The sequence below is a fragment of the Melanostigma gelatinosum genome (assembly GCF_949748355.1).
Source record: "Melanostigma gelatinosum genome assembly, chromosome: 1".
In the NCBI taxonomy this organism is placed as follows: domain Eukaryota; kingdom Metazoa; phylum Chordata; class Actinopteri; order Perciformes; family Zoarcidae; genus Melanostigma; species Melanostigma gelatinosum.
In genome coordinates this window covers 17521379-17538735 of record NC_136634.1, presented here as the reverse complement: position 1 = coordinate 17538735, position 17357 = coordinate 17521379, and the positions used below count along the sequence as shown (strand labels likewise).

Sequence of the window (17357 nt, the reverse complement as noted above, 5' to 3'; positions counted from 1 at the left end):
AGCTTTGGAAAGTGAGAAATAAGAGCAAAAAAAAAGACAGAAAGAGAGGGAGCCTTACGGACATGCATTGTGCTGATGTGTGTACCCTGTGCTGGGCTTGGCTCACTGAAAGATCCCCTGAGAATGAACAAAAGGGTGTGTAGGGCCTCCTATGCTTTACATGTGTGAAAAGATGTGTAACAGAATAGGGCGTGTGTGTGTGTGTTGGATGAAGAACTGGTGCTGGCTCAGGGAGGACACTCAGTTAATCTTATGAAAGAGCGCGCATTTGTTTGCATATAGTTGTTGTTATGCAAGAAATCATGACACTGGCAGGACATGTTTTACTGTGTATGAGCGACCAGAGAGTGTGCGGCTACTTTGTTCCTCTGCACAACAAAACAATGTTTTTAGTTCACGCTGGAGCCCTGGATTGTGATGAATCCGTGATTACGCACTACAGAGATCCGGTTCCAGTGGGATGTCTGTACCATCCTCCAAATATAAAACAGAAGTTCTATATTTGCACCTTCGATACTCAAGCCTGTGCTTCCGGAGTATCTTGCTGCCATGGGAGTGAGGGGTAACTGAACTTGGTTATCAGAAAGCAGAAAAGTGCATTTCAAAGTCAAACATCACTCTCCCCAAAGAAGGAACAGCACGTATTGCTTGCTTGATTTTGTTGAATGTATGTATTTGTTTGAGTGTGTGTTCATAAATACCATACAGCAAATAATAATAATTCAACAAGAAAAAAAAAGAAATAAATCCACAAAACATTATATTGTTTCTCATTGCCAGAATGAACCAATACAATAAATTAAAACTATAACTGAACAAAGTCCATTAGAAGTCCATTAAAATTGCTATATATATTCATATTGTATATATAGTATTTGTCTGTCTGTAGTCAGCCTTTCTGATGCATGCTCAGTGGTGACCATAGATGGTGACTGGGAGCAGTGGGGGTGTCTATTAAGGAGCTGAATGGCCGTTAAAGCGAAACCCTCGCCACCCTCACGAAACCTCAGTCTCATCGCGCTGTTAACACTGGAAACAAGGGAACCAAAGTCAGGAAAGACACCCTGTGCTTTAAGGGGGGGGGGGGGGGGGAACACTGCCCAGCACTGCGAGTCTTCAAAAGTCTTTTCAGCAACAACATGCTGAGGATGCTTCATTGTTTGGATACAGTACCGCTGTTAGATGAAGTCCTTGGGATCTCTCTGCCTTGTGCTGTGGTGATGTGAGGAGACGGTGCTGTTAAGGAGTCTGTTATTATTGTCTGATGTTGCTTTGCAGAGTCCGTAGCAGGCAGAGCCACTGGGAGGGGGGTGTAGCCGTGCGAGGTTCTGAGGCTTTCTGACACTGGGGTGAAGCTTTGGGAGGAAACATGGGGCTTGGTTCAAATCACAAGCTATACACCCATTGAAGAACAATACATTTGACCGCAGGCAAGCAGTTTGTGTCCGAACTCTGTCAAAATAAGGATATTCTATATAGTGAGGATGCAACATGACACTTGTCCTGGGTCGTTTCTTTTTTTTTTTTAATCTGCGACAGAGCTCAGAAAATTAAGAGTTTCAGTACCTACAGTCCCTCCCCCCCTTTACCCCCACCCTCCCCCAGACTTTTATTCAGATTTGCACGAGAGTTCAGGATGGCAAAGCACCACATCACAGGCTCTGTCTCTCCAGGTGCGAATGCTCGTCCGCTTGCTGACCGTTTCACATTACCTCTCTGCTTGTGTATCTATTTGTCCTTCTCTCAGTTGGAGTCTTTAACACTGTCTGTGAGGGGAGCAAAATAAAAGCCTCTTCTACTTCGTCATATGTCCTCCTCTTGCCCTCCCTCTAACCAGGTCCATTTTTGCCCCCAAGGGACCGCCCCGATCAGGTCCATTATCTGTCAGGATACCTCGATGATCTCCATGCTCCCGGAGAAGCTCGACTGCTTCCCGATCTTCCCCAGTTCTTCTCGGGATCGCGTCTCGGAGATGCCCTCCTCGAACTCCATCTGGCAGCTGCGCCGCTTGAACTGCTTTTCTGATGCAGGCCCGCTGTTGTTCGCACTGTTGGAGAGGGTCACTGTGGACGACATGGAGTCTCGGTGGTCTCTCTGTGTCAGTGGCGCTGAGGACTTCTCCCTCTGGGATTTGTCTCGTAACCGCACACCTTCGCTGCACCCAAACGCCACATACGCCGAGCTGCTCCCAAACCTCACCGACGACTCCTCTCCCCGTCCATCCCCTCCTCCTCCCAGCTCCATCTCTCCCTCACCACCCTCCACTGCCCCAAAGTGCCAGGGGGCATCTGTGGGGGGAGTGACGGGAGTTGTGGCCTGGACAGTGTCTCTGTGTTTGGTCCACATGGTCCCAGACTCCACGCTGGGCAGGGAGGGTAGTGAAAGGAGCAGGGAGCCCTTTAGGTTCTCGTCCAGGCTGGGGCTCTTGGGGTCCAGCGACAAGCTGAGGGACTGTGGAGGTTGGTGGGGTTGGAAGTGGACTGGGGAACTGCCGGAGCAATGCTTGGGTTTCCTCCTGGGTCTGGACGAGGAAGAACCGGTGCGATGGACTCCTTCACTTCCTCGGAGTCCCAAACCTCCAATGCTGCCCCCGCTGCCCGGTGAGGGGAACGGTGAGTCAGCGGAGCAGGGGCTGTCAAGGACGGGAGACTGAGAGCAGACACCGTTGGAGGAGCCGGTTCCTGGGCTGTCAAGCTTGCAGAGCTTTGGGACGTCTTCAGAGTGTGTGGGTGCCTGGCTGGGGCAGAGGCTGGGACTGTTTGGGGAGTAGACCGACTTAATGTCAAGGGAGAAGGAGCGTTTAAGCCGGTTAGTGTCCATGATCCTTTCTGCGGAGAGGTTTAGGCCGTTGAAGCCTTGCTGGAGGGAGGTGGGTGATGGCAGCTTGGGTTCTGGTGGGATGTGTGCATCTGCCACAGATGAGTCATAGTTGCTGTGGTGACCGTTCATCTCGAAACCTCGATTAACCTCTGAGCTTTGCATGGTGTTGATTTCGGATATCTTGTCATCAGAGGTGGAAGTCAAAGCTTGCAGTAATCGCAGGCCCTTCTCAAACTCCAGAAGCTGACCCAGGAAGTTGAAGTTGGGGGATATGGACGGTCTTCGGTCCTTTACAAACCTGAAAGGAGGAAAAGAGTTGGAAATTGAGAATAGGAACATTACAAGCATTACATCAGGCATTACTTGCAACAGTGAGTTGTCCTTTCACTGGGACTGACACCTTAGCTGAGCTGGAGGTGGGTGGGAGGAGCAAGCGTACCTGTAGGCATCATCTGATGACAAGCCCATTGTCTTCATGATGTATGCAATGGCGATGGTTGCTGAACGCGAGATTCCAGCCAGGCAGTGCACAATGACTCTGCAGTTTGACACCTTAGCTTTATCTGTTGTGGGGGGAAAGCGAACAGGTATGAATACGCATGTTTAGCACAAAGTGTCTGGAGACAATCAAAGGCTATTGAAAGCAAACTGACATTTCCTGGAAGAGTACTGGGGGGGGGGGGGGACACCTGAACGGGTGTGTTATACCTGTTACCTAAGCCGCACGTGAACTTTTATTAACTGTGACAATGTGCGGAGATGTTGTTTTGAATTCTTCGACACACAACTTGAGATGAATTCACTTCCTTATAAAGACACTTCCCTGAGTGGCTATTGTGCTTTGAACTGCCAATCTTCATTCCAATCACATTCTTGTTTTATTACATTTCCCCTCCTCATACCTATGAATTCATTCGTTTTTTCCAGCCAGGGAAGCAACTTCTCGCAGTAGTTGTCGTTGACTGGGATGCGCATGAAGTGGCTCTCACTGATGAAGTCTGGCTTGGGGCAGGTGTTGCTGGCATTCAGCACATAGGTAATACCATTCTGAGCCATCAGATCCTGGACAGAGAGAGATAAAGTGGTTCAAGGACACGTTTTGTTGCCAGGTAAAAACAACAAGATAGCTATCTTTCAATGACGGCGATAAAACGAGTGAACAGATGCAAACTACATTCTACCTTGTTGAGGACGTCCTTCTGTGAGCCCAGGTAGAGGTGTGGCAGGATGCGAGTGGGCCCTACATTAGCCACAGGCAAGCAGGGCTGGGACAAGCTCATAGGTAGAGCAGTGGCAGGTTTCCCTTCACACAGGCCAGGAAAACAGGAGGAGAAAGCAGCAAAACCTCCTGCAGAGAAGGAAGAGAAGAGGAGACCTGGTTAGGTACACAAATGATTATCCACAGAGCAGTCACACAACACCCTGGGAACTCTGCAAAGACTCTTGTGAACCAATCAAGAACACCATTACCAGCGCAAACAGACACTCTGTAGGCTTTCAGAGGTGAATCTGGGCTACAATGTTTGGGTCTTTGTTGGTGCAACAGGAGCAAAAAAAGAGGCTCTCTGTGCTTCTGTGTGCGAGTTAGGTTGACTTGCTGGGCGGCCAGGAATGTGCATGCCTGGCCCTTTAAGAGGCAGGCGGCTCCACTTTTGGCACATGTGTATGTGTGTGGCTCTGTTTCCTGCATGAGCTCATGTCCTGTAGCAGTGCATTGCGTCAGGCTGGGGGAATGAGAGAGGCCACAGGTGCAGGGCCAGGACAGAGGCCCAGTAACATCCCCCTGACAACTACACAACACACACACACACACACACACACACACACACACACACACACACACACACACACACACACACACACACACACACACACACACACACACACACACACACACACACACACACACACACACACACACACACACACACACACACACACACACACACGATGATACTCTCCAAGAAGATACAATCTACAGACATGATCACATAATCTTGCAGTTAACATATGCTCAATTTCCACTCCCACTGTTTGTACCTCTCTGTCCACTCACACACACATAGGCACTGCTTGCCCCCACTTCTGCACACACGCACATGCATAAATACCCACACTCATCATTACTCTGCAGTACCGCGGTTGTATAACTACAGGGTGGGGGCCAACGAGAGGAGGTGGGGGTGAAGTGTGTGTGTGTGTTGAGGAGTGGGTAATGACCTCGCTAAGGAGTGTGTAGAACGGAGTGGAGTGCTTCAAGGAAACCCTGAGCCCCAGAAAGGAGATTAGAACCTAATCTTGGTCCAGCCCTACCTGACCCAATCTGGGTCGAAGTACAACCGCGCGCACAGAGTGAGAGTGAGTGAGACATGACATCACTGTTCTAAAGTCGCACACGCAGCACAGTGCAGGCATGACATTGCCTTCTGTTGTAACACACCCAGCTGCACTACTCGTGTAGCAACGTCTGGCCGACTGACACACACACATACACACAGTGCATCAACAGAAATGAGGTCTAAAAAGCTGCAAAATTCAAGTTGTGCAAACCCTCGGAGGATAGATACTTTGGTATTTGGTACTTTGGTATTTTGGCGCTATTACACAACAGCACAGCTTCTGAGGCTGGGTGCATGCTCACGATCCAGAGCTATTATGGGTGCACTGTCCCTTTAAGTGCAAAGTGAAGAAGTGTTGTCTGTTTCCAGCTATTAATCGCAACCCGGCGGCGCAATGACATCAGCGCTCTACATGGATGTAGAACAGGGGTCTCAAACTCATTTTCACTCCGGGCCACATCAGCATCATGGTCGCCCACAAAGGGCCGGTTGTAAATGTCACTACTCGTAACATATTGTTAAATAACTCTCTGCATTCACAGTTTAAAGTAGTCTTCAATGTACTCACAATACATTTCCATGTTAAATGTACAGTAACCAGCCAAAGAGCTGCTTCTAACTGTTTAAGTATCTCATAATTTTGACTTTCAATCTCATAATTTTGACTTTCAATCTCATCATTTTGACTTTCAATCTCATCATTTTGACTTTCAATCTCAGAATTATGACCTTCTATCATAGTTATGACTTTCTGTCTCATAACTTCGACTTTCTATCTCATAATTTCGACTATGGGGATATTTTTATTATCAAGTCTAACTTAAAAAAACAAAAACAAAAACAAAAAAACAATTTAAACTTTTTTTTTTCTTTTACTGGCGGATTCGCGGGCCACATAAAATGACGTAGCGGGCCGAATTTGGCCCGCGGGCCGAATTTGGCCCGCGGGCCGGGAGTTTGAGACCCCTGATGTAGAAGGAGTGATCAGATAAGTAAGATACAGGAAGGAAAGCTTCATGCAAAGAAGTAGAGGCTGCTATGCTGGTGTGTGTGTGTGTGTGTGTGTGTGTGTGTGTGTGTGTGTGTGTGTGTGTGTGTGTGATTTAACCTTTTGGGCCTGTAGAAAGTAGACTAAACAGCCAATTGTAGTTCACAGTTTGGCTTTAGACTGTGCTGGCATTGTAAAATGTCCACCAGAGCCTCTTTCTAGTGATCCTATGGGTGGTGCTCCAGTGATAGTAATTGATAAAACAGCGAGAGGAAGGGTAGTTCTTTGAAGGGTTTCTTCCTGGTGGAGCACACCCGTATGCAAAGAAAATAAATGGCGCTACATATAGCTCCCACCACAGGCATGTGTACTGTATCAGCGTAGAGGAAGCGCTATGTTCCTGGAGACCGTTGAATCAACAGGAAACGCCTCACGTCACACATCAACCATTTCCCTTTCGGTGCGAGGATATTGTTAGAAAGTTGTTAGAAGGACAGAAGACAGGACGTTCCACGGTGGAGACAGTGTGTGTGTGTGTGTGTGTTTAACACCGAAGAGAAAGTGTGTGTGAAGGGAAGTGAACATATGAATGAACATACTGTCGCCCTTTGTGTGTGCGTCTGGATTAATAATTATAGCCGTGGTTACTGTGGCTGACCTCGTCTCGTGTTGAATAAGCATGCAAACGGCAGGAAGACATGGTGAGCCAGTGTGTGACTGGGTGAGTAAAGGAGTTACTGGCATGAAGGGAGACTGAAGTCAGAGATAAGAGAGCAGGACTGAGTGTGCCGGCCTGCTCCTACATTACAGTGACATTACGTCAACACAATTACAAACACCTTCCTTGTAGTCAAAGCTTGACACGGCCGCCGCAAATGGACGTCAGTCACACAGGAGATAGCGCGCTATTGTCACCTCGTCACCTGACCCCACTCTACTTAAGGTTGCCATGGCGGCGAGGAAGGGCAGTGATGGTGATGACAGTCACACTCTCCCTCTTCCAAGAGTGGTGTCAAGATGTCGTAAAACACACACTGAGCCTTCAAAGGGCACAAAAACACACACACAGAGACACACGGACACACACACACACACACACACACACACACACACACACACACACACACACACACACACACACACACACACACACACACACACACACACACACACACACACACACACACACACACAGAGAGTCATACGTACAACAGTGATAATCAAATAACCCAAAGAGACATGGCCTCACATTCTCCAAAAGACGACGATGACACATCCGTCCATTCCAATATAAGCACACGCATAAACACACTGTTCACTCACACTGAGGTCACTGGAAATACCCTGTGACACACACACACCAGCCCAGCTGTCCATGAAGATGACATCAGAAAGTCAACTGGGAGAGATGAGTTCACCTTCAGTGCAGCATGATAACCAGCAGAGACAAACACACTGCTACATTAAACTCCAGAGATAAAGCCAACTTTCCGGCTGCACAAGTCAGGCTAACTCCATTATTTTAAGAGGTGTCTTCATGCTCGTCTCCTAGGTCATATCCAACATTTTAAACTTGAAAATGAACAGAAACACACATTCTGCTGAACAGATATGAAGGCTGCTGTCATTTCCAGTCACATGCTAAAGTCATGATCTTTTTGCCACACAGAAATAACATTCATCCAGATCATGTTTTGCACAGCGCTACAGTCAGCGGTGTATCATGTACTTCTGGAAAATGTACTTGGACAGGATGTGACTAACTCAATTTTGAACACACTCGGAGAGAAAAAAAGAAAATCTTTTGGGTAGAAAGAAAACACACAACCGGGAAAGAGGGCACTGTGTCGCCATTGGCAGTGCTAGCCAGCAGTGACTTCCTTTTTCCGTTTTCCTCTGCCCACTCCATCACTTATGCAACTGCTTATTTTCCTCTCTTGCCCTGTCAGAGCCGAGCACTCAGGCCCCCTTTGTTCGCCGGTTCCCTCCTCCTCCTCCTCATCAATCACTTCAGTGATTGAAGGTATATTTAATACTCTTCTTTACTGTCTTATTTTATTACTGTTTAGTTTATTGTATTACTTGATTTGTATCTTTTATTTTATTACTTGTGAGCAATGCTACTGTAATCCTGTAATTTCCCCATTGAGGGAATAATAAAGGATTATCTTATCTTATCTTATCTTCCTCCAACTAAATATTCACATTTCAGTTGAAGAGTGCAGGTTATTATCCCACTGACGTGAAAAGTGTGCGTTTGGTGGAAGATATTTGGATCAAATTCGAGCTTTTTTTTGAGGGCCGCGCTGCTGTGAGAATCGATGCGGGAAAGCTGAGAGACGAATGGAAATGGAATCCCGGAGATATTGAGCGGACGAGCAGAGACACACAACACCTGCCCGGCTATTATGGTTAATGGGAGCTCTGCTGTTACATCACTGCAGTTGGAGCAATTGACTGCCTCATCAATACAAGCTCACCCCCCACCCTCTCCCTCTCGCCTCTGTGTATTTCAGTCGCTGTGTAGCTTTTAACTCGTCTGTTAATGGACGGGGGGACGGGGACGGGGGGGGACGGGCACACACAAACAAGGCAGACGTGTACATACACACACGCACACACACACACACACGCACACACACACACACACACACACACGTACACAGCCCGCGGCAGCCTGGAGGCATTGATCTGCCTGAATGAGTCCCCCGCACCCCTCCATCGCTCTCCTCTGTGGTTCATATCGGGGGAGACATGACGCCATCCTCTGTGCCCCTCCAGCTGTCCCCTCCACTATGAGGGGACATTAGCATCTCAATGTGACCCCCCCCCCCCACCCCCCTTCATCCCTCACCCCCCCCCAACATGACATCATTGCACACATGTCCCACTCAGCTTCACAAAGGCAGTGCTGCAGCCTGGAGAAGCGACTGGAGTGTGTGTGTGTTTTAGGGGGTAGAGTCTGTCTGACTGACAGACCATTGATGAGGTAGTGGGGGTGATGTCATCGCTTTTCAGGCAGGGCGTCAGGTGGATGACGGCCGGGAATGTGTCATTAACACGTCGCCCCCCCGGCTGATGGGTGAACTGTTTATTGTTCCTCTATCTTTGCAGACAGATAGCGGGAGCATGTCACTTTGATCAACTGCTGGTTCAGCAGTACCGTGTTATTGCAACACTGGACTATAAACCCTCCCGTAATTCAGCCCATCTATTTCCACAGAGATGTGTTGCGGCGCCTCAAAATAACCTGTGACAGACACAATTCTATTTTCACCTGCTGATGGCATATGTGTGATTTCTTTTCTCCGGACTGTACATGCACATGTGCACACACACACACACAAAGAAACACACACAAAGAAACACACACCTAACAATGTGGCAGGTGTGGAGGGCTGCTATGCTGACTGCTTTGAGACCAGCCTTCTGATATGCATGTAGCGTCTCCATTTGCAGACAAACTTTACACCCAAACTGTCACACATTTATGACCCAAAGGATCTAACTATAACACCAGCATTTCAATGACTGACTCGATATTTTGTGCAATATCGCATGCAAGTTTGTTACATAAAAAAAAGATGAGATTCCACAGCACCACAGCTCTGCATTGCCTCATCGCTCTGTGTGAAAGGTGTTATGTTAAACACCTGCAGTGCACACTGCACACATAATCTCCACAAGACACCCTTCTGCAGAGAGAGAGCGAGAGAGAGAGAGAGAGAGAGAGAGAGAGAGAGAGAGCAGAAGTGAGACAAAAGCCAAGAGCAGTGGAGAAGAAAGAGAAACAGAAAGAGCCTTTGTGATAGTTTTACATCTCAATGACCACAGGCTGAGAGAGCATGAGCACTATGTCATACCGCAGGTCACGGCTCTCACCCCCCCACCCCCCCAGAACCCTTTTTCTTTCCGCTCTTTCCTCTTCATCGCTTCTCGTCTTCATAATGTCATCCCTTTAATCCCCCTTCTTCCTATTCTTTCTCTCTGAACACATTAACTGCACAAACACATAAAGGTGAGAAAACAATTGGCGGCGTTTGGAGACGGATTCTTTCAGCCTGTAGCAGCACATCTCACTATTGATCCACTAGATGTCCTTAAAACTCAAAGCACATCCATCTTTCACTTGCAGCACGCGTGGACTGGAATACCTCATTACCTGGGCGCCCGATGTGCCTTTGTACTCATCTGCAGTGCACTGACTGTTATCAGTGGTTCCCCCGCACTCATACACACCTTCAGCTGGATATGACAGTGGTGCATTTTTACAGCCAGCAGCATCTGTGTTTATATCGTATAAACTCAGACTCCACACTCTTTGCACGTTCACCCTGTTTGCTCTGTAACGTCTGTACACAAAGGCCTACATCCTCAACATGTTACTAGCCAGAAAGGGATGTTCTCACACACACACACACACACACACACACACACACACACACACACACACACACACACACACACACACACATACATCACTTCTCCTGCTTGCTCTGTGTCCAGGTGGATACACACCTCTTAGCTCTCTCCCCTCTTTCATTCGGCGGACCCTGATCTTCAGCCTCATGTCTGTGTCCTGCCGGTCCGGCCAAAAACAGTCCTCCGCTGGGGCAATCACCACATCCAGAGGCATCCCCCAGAACACACTCTGTGTCCCGCACACACACACACACACACACACAAACACACACACACACACACACACACACAGTTCTGGTCCCCCTTCCTTCAGGGATGGAGTGAGCCCTTTGCCCCGCAAAAAAAAGAGTCAGAACAAACAAACGGAGGTGTTCTGCTTAGAGGGCTGATTGAGGTGAGCCCACAGTCTGAGTGTAACAATCCCGAGGAGACAAACACTCCTGCTGAAGTTCAAGTCCACTCAAGTCAGCGGTTACAGTGTCCAATCGGTGACCCTCTGAAAACAGACCCGGTATAACAAAAACTAGTCCAAAATGTCTGTGGGCACGCTCCTCAAGTCCACCAACGGGCGAAAATCCCACGAAATGACCCCCAAAAAAATTCCTAAAATGCTCCTGCGGCAAAATTCAGCTATTTTGTGGTGTTGTGAAGAACGGTTGCCGCACAGAGAAGCAAGAGGAAGAACAAAAGTGAGTGAGTCTGTACGTAGGAGCCAGCTGTAACGTGCCTGCAGCTGGTTTACAGAGCGTCTGTGTGTCTCTCTGAGCGCTCTCTCTGTCTGTGAGTCCACAGCCAGAAGAGCAGCCCACTATTGTTGTGCTGCTTCACTCTCCCCGTCTCTCATTCGCTCAGTCGTTGGCTTACACTCCTCCCTCTCCCTCTCCTCCCCCCTCTCTCTCTCTCTCTCTCTCTCTCAGCAAAGAGGATGACGGAGCTGCACTCTCTCCTCGAGCTCTGGGGGTGAATGAGCTCACTTGACGTGAGCTCAGACTCTTCCCTCCCTCCCTTCCTCATCCTCTGCTACCTTCCCTTGCACCCTCCCTCCCTTGTGGAGCCAGCGCTCCGTCATAGCTAATGTCTAAGGCATGTAACTGCATTCCTTACTCACCCAACAAATATGCGGCCACCTCAGGGGCCTCGCTGCGGAGCAGGATGGAGGCTAAGACACAGCTCTAAGGCTGTGTAGCAGACACACACTAGTCGCTACAACACTGCGTAGTATCCGTGTTGTCGATTACAGGAGAGAAAGGAAAGCGCCTGCGTCGATGTGCATCACAATTCGCTTCTTGAGATGATATTTCTTTTGCTGAGGGTTTTGTGAACTGGACGGTTTCAAAATAAGATACATGGGATGCAGACTTTTGCTTTTTAAATATCCCATATCATTTTCACATTTAATTCTTACTAAATACGATTCTGTCCCTTTAATAAAGCTTTACAGCTTAACAGTAGGCAGAAGCTGCATACCTACATTCGGTCGCTTGCCTTAAATGTACTGTAGCTTCGGAGCATATCACTCACTGCAGAGGAGGATTACGACTGTCAGTGTGTTGAGAGCTGATTTGTCTCTGAAGGTGAGGGAATGTGTGCGACTTCACCATGTTTCCTGCACTGGTTCATGTCTTTGGACACGGTGTCCTCGTGTTGGATGATGAATGAGAGGAGAGGAGAGCGAAATAAATTGAAGCTACAGAGAAGGGAGGAGGAGGGGAAAAAAAAGAAAGCTGACAAAAGAGGGAGAGGAGACTAGAGGTGATAAAAAGACCAAACAAGCTTGTGGTCGGCAGCCATCATCCCGTTTGACAGGCCACAGACTTCTGGTACTTTACTATGGAATGACAAACATGTCGGCCACAAGTCCAGCTATGGAAACAAAGCAGCACAGGCCTCAACGTAACCGCTGGACAGGCCTAAATGTTAACTGAACGTGAACTAATTATTATGCAAATACAGCTGTTATAAATACATTATTAAGCCCAAAAAAAAAAAATCTAAAAATGTTTTTAGGTCATTCAACATCTTGCTGGTAATACAGAGCACAGATGCTGAAACAGCACCTGCCATGAGTGGGCCAGTGAAATGTCCTGTCTGATTGTCTGTTCAGTCCCAGGTTGAGACATCACAGCACACTGATTACATTCAAACCAGGTCACATGGGCTTCAAGTACATTCAGTCATCGCCACACAGACACGCACAAAAAAAAGAGGCAAATAAGCTGATACAAGCTGTCTAGTTAGGGGGCCAGCTGCATGCTAACTGACTGACCTCATCTCATCACTGCAGACCCCTGAACGATTGCGCTCGGGTGAGAACAGCCTTACGTCACCCTCTGTTCAACCACGGGTCACTGAGAGCGGGACAGGAAATCGGTCACTTGGTGATGATGAGCTTTGTGAAAAATGCAGACTTTGGTTTTGGGAGGACGTCGAAGCGAAGAACAAATAAGGGGGATTTCTCACATTCACGCTGTTTTCAGGTGTGGCACTCCACAGTGGTCGACTAGGGTCACTACACTCCAAACGCAGCGCTCATCACCTCGCTTTGAACTGTTTCGAACACCTCCGTTTGGTTGTTTCCGTCTGTGTGGCTCGAAGCCATGAAACCAGCTTTTGGAACACACGACTTCCTAACACCCTGCAAACCCACAGCGCTGGAAGCCAACAGCAACAAAGCAAAGTAGCTGCTGGTGTTCAAACTCGTTGGAGTTCCTCGAGCAAACACCGTGCCCTCCTCCTCTTTACACTTCTCTCCTCCTCCTCCTCCTCTGGTCCTCAGCAGGGTAACAAGGCTCAGAATAGAAGGCTTGTTAATTAGAGGATTACAGCCAAGACGCTATAAATGACAGTCAGGCCTTTTTTTATCGACTGTACATGTGTGCCCTGCTGCGACAGAAATAGGTAGGACGGTCACCCCCCCCCCCCCTCCACTGACATCTCTTAGATTTAGAGGGTGCTTTTATGGTGGAGTTACTGGGACAACGCACCGTTTACACAGAGACCAGCCAAAACAGACGGGGAGAGAAGTGGAGATGAGCTTGAGATTGTGGCGTAAGACAGAAAGAGAGAAGGTGTAGAAAGGCCAAAGGGGCCTTGGAGACCAGAACAACATGGCGCAGCCTCTCTGCACTGGAGGCGCTAAGACTGTCAGATGTTAGATGAACATATGAGAGACTTTGTCTGCACCCGACAACTGGAGAGAAAACAAGGAAATATATCTTTGGATTGCATTTTTTCACATTGTAATCGAGTCTTATGTCTGTGAAGTTGAAGCTTTGCAAACAATAATTCCCCAAAAGTCTATGTACATTAACAATCTGTGCAAAAAAGCGAAGGTACTAATATCATAACATAAATAAAATATTTTCATTTAGCATATTCTGTCAGCGCCCGTACACCGTTCCCTCCCCGCTGAGACAGGCAGCGACAGGAGCGTCATCCGACACCACAGATCATCTGTCAGGATATCACGGGAAAGAGAGACGTCATTCTCTCCGGATAGGGCAGGTTAGGGTGATGAGTTAATGTGTGTGTGAGTTCATCTGTGTGTGTGTGTGTGTGTGTGCACCCATGTGTTGAGACCATGTGGGAAGAGGATGAACGGAGCAAGGTGAGAGGAAGACAAGAGAGGACATAGCTGGGGGGTCTGATGGGACGGGGTGGACAGTTATTTGCTCCAACATGCGTAAACACAAGCATATGTGTGTGTGCGTGTGTATTGGTGTGTGTGTGTGTGTGTGTGTGTGTGTTGATAGTGCTGGTTGTCAGGGGATCAGTAACGAGGCTGCTCTTGCAGTGATGTAATGCCTACAGGAGAACGCAGCTGCCATGCCTGGGGGGTGAGGTAGTCAACAGGGGAGGATGGATGGAGGGCAATTGAGGGTGGGGGAGGTGGTGGAGGAGAGAAGGGGGAGGTTTAGGTAGCTGGGGGTTCTGGATGTAATTGGGGGGTGTTTGAGTCCATAGGGAGATGGTAACTGAAATGACGTAGTCGTATTGCGAGGGGACATTACTGGTGCAGTGACTAAGCCTGTGTGGATGAAAAAGTGCAATCTGGAGTGATTGTAAGGCTATTTCAATAATGATTGGATTGAATCAGGAAGCTTTTTTCAAAATGAAGACCTTTTACAATTTTATTTAGGCAAATGTCTAAATTTAACACTGGTGCATTGCGCTAAAAAAAAGTTAAAACACATTTATATTCCCCAAACTGAGGAAGCAAAACATTGCTAATGGTTTCGTATTGCACCAATATCAAACATTTCAAAACGTCGCTATGAAGTGCCTTCCCACCTACATTTATTAGGACTTCCTTCCTCCACTTTTCAGACAGTGAGCCGATGACGTAAAAAAAATTGTTGAGGAAGTTGAGGAGGCGAACACGAGAGGAGGATGGAGGGGAGCACCTGTGTGATGTAAAGAGCAGGCGGGAGGAGGGGTGTATGCGATTAAGGCAGCACTGATGCACCACTCGGTCATGCATGTGTGCTCATGCATGCGGTAGCTTCATTTCTATCTGTGCAGCCTGGAGGTTAGGCCTGCACGCATCAGTCATGCAGAAGACCCCCTGCCCTCCAAACAACTTAACCCCCTGGAGGAGCTCAGCACCTGGGGCTTCTGCAGCAGTAAATCTAACTCGCAGGCAAGAAATCAGTTTACACACACAGACAGATACACTCAAGTGCGTACACACACACACACACACACACACACACACACACACACACACACACACACACACACACACACACACACACACACACACACACACACACACACACACACACACACACACACACACAGAGAGAGAAAGAGAAGAGGGTGAGCTATCAAACACACCAAGGGGGGCTTTCAGGACCAGACGGGCCCTCATAAACCAGATGAACTACTTAAAAATCCCAGTTGGAGATGTTCAGCGGTGTGTGTGCGTGGAGAATAGGGGGGGGGGGGCTGTTAAGGCTCAAAATGAAATGCTGCTGGCCACCACAGGCATGTGCTTACAGTATGTTTGTATGCATGTAAAGCCTGGCATTCACTTTGTGTAAAAGTGTGAATGTATAAGGGGGATGTTAATTTTAGCCGAGAGGCTCGCAGCTGTTTTCTGAGGAGGTATATAGAGGAGTAATACGTGTGTGTGTGTGTGTGTGTGTGTGCGCATGAGAGGAAGAATAAAAGGGTAAATAAGAGCAGGAACCATGCATACCAGTCTGCAGGAATGAAAAGATGAACAATGTGTGTGTGTGTGTGTGTGTGTAAACTGTGTTTTCCTCTAATTTCCCCAGAGGTGAGTTTGTCTACACAGGCTCACTTGAGCATAACAGATGGATAGTTCTTCTAAATGCTAATAGGCCTGAGCTGGGATGCACAGGGTTTCCTTGCAGCACTTGAAGGCAACAACACCCTGCACACACCTCAGCTCTGTCTCTCACATGTCTGGCAAACACACTGAGAGACACACTGTCCTGACACCAGTGCTGGAAGCCAAGCCATCTGGTCCTCTGTTGGTTTCACTCACACACACACACACACACACACACACACACACACACACACACACACACCCCTTGTCTACCTGTCTCATAATTAGCTCAAACTGTACCAGGGACTGGTAAGATCAGTTTACCCCCAATATTCCTTTACTCAACAACTCTTACAATCTCATCAGCACACACAGCATGACTCATGGCCTCAAATGCACAACAGTGCTTATTTTCAAATAAATCTTTTCCCAACAGAAATGTTGAATAAATATTTCTGCTGACAGTGTGACAACATTTAAATGAATTCAATCAAAAACTAATTTAAAATCAAAGTCTATGGAACAGATTTTATAAAACAATAGGGTGCACATTAAGTCACAGAACGCAAACACATGACTGAACTTGTAGTCATTCAGCGGTGCCTTCTTACACATGGACATGCAGCAGAAGTGAGGCGTTACACCCTGGAGACTGCATTTTGGGCGTACAGGACTTGGTGACAGTGGTTATCGCAACACCCGCGGTCAGGCTTGGCTTTCCTGCCATTACAGGCCCTGGAGACTGTGTGTGTGTGTGTGTGTGTGTGTGTGCGTGTGATTGTGTCACATCCACAATGCTGCAGTGACATCACTCAAACAGCTACAAAAGAACAATAGAGAAGGAATGACGTGATGCCGTGAGAGGAACTGGGCAAGCCGTTTCTGTGTGCTCCCCACCAACGCCTTCACGCCGCTTTTCAAATGACGTTTTAAAGCGAATGGTAGGACTTCTGGATCCTCTTTTTTACTCCTAAATCAAAAGACACAGTTAAAGTACAAACACACAAACACAGACTTGTATACATACATGCTGAGTCTCCTTGGCGTCCTATTTCACCCCAGAGAGCCCTGATGTCACGTTATCAGAAACAGGAAGCAGTTACACAACAGAAGGGGGAAGTGACCTCTTTGTAGGCTGCCTTCAACTATGCATGTGGGTGTGTGCGTTCGAGTGTGTTAGTGTTTATGTGTGCGCAAAGATATCAAGAGGACCAGGAATGATCACAAAGTGCTGCATTCCTCAATCTGGGGGCCGTGGGCTTGCCTGGAACTCCAAAATTAGCCTGTTGCTGTGGCGATGGAAAATCTCCCGCTTTTATCAGGAAGCAGCGGCAGCCCCAGAGGTTCAGCTCAAAAGTTTGTGTGTGGTCAGCATGAAATCACGGTAATAAGACCTCTGTTACAAGTCCGTGTACATACCGGGGGAAGTGTTAAACCGCAGAGGATTTAAACTCTCTGCTCTGTTAAAGGCAGCTATGCTACTCAATGCCAA

At 47.8% G+C, this 17357-nt stretch overlaps 1 protein-coding gene across 2 annotated transcripts in view; it reads right to left on the bottom strand.

The window, feature by feature from the left end:
* Window positions 1–1628: 1628 nt before the first annotated feature.
* The window catches only part of dusp8a (dual specificity phosphatase 8a), a 34550-nt gene continuing 18821 nt past the window's right edge, over window positions 1629–17357 (bottom strand). The window contains exons 1-5 of one of the 2 annotated variants that reach the window (XM_079279311.1): window positions 10666–11280; window positions 4002–4168; window positions 3723–3882; window positions 3260–3383; window positions 1629–3118 (exon numbers count right to left, since the gene is read on the bottom strand). In XM_079279311.1, coding sequence (XP_079135437.1) covers window positions 1885–3118; window positions 3260–3383; window positions 3723–3882; window positions 4002–4168; window positions 10666–10783 — 1803 coding nt within the window. In that variant the 5' untranslated portion in view covers window positions 10784–11280 and the 3' untranslated portion in view covers window positions 1629–1884. Of the gene's footprint in view, window positions 3119–3259; window positions 3384–3722; window positions 3883–4001; window positions 4169–10665; window positions 11281–17357 lie in introns of those variants that run through there. The other variant, XM_079279310.1, reaches the window with a different exon arrangement.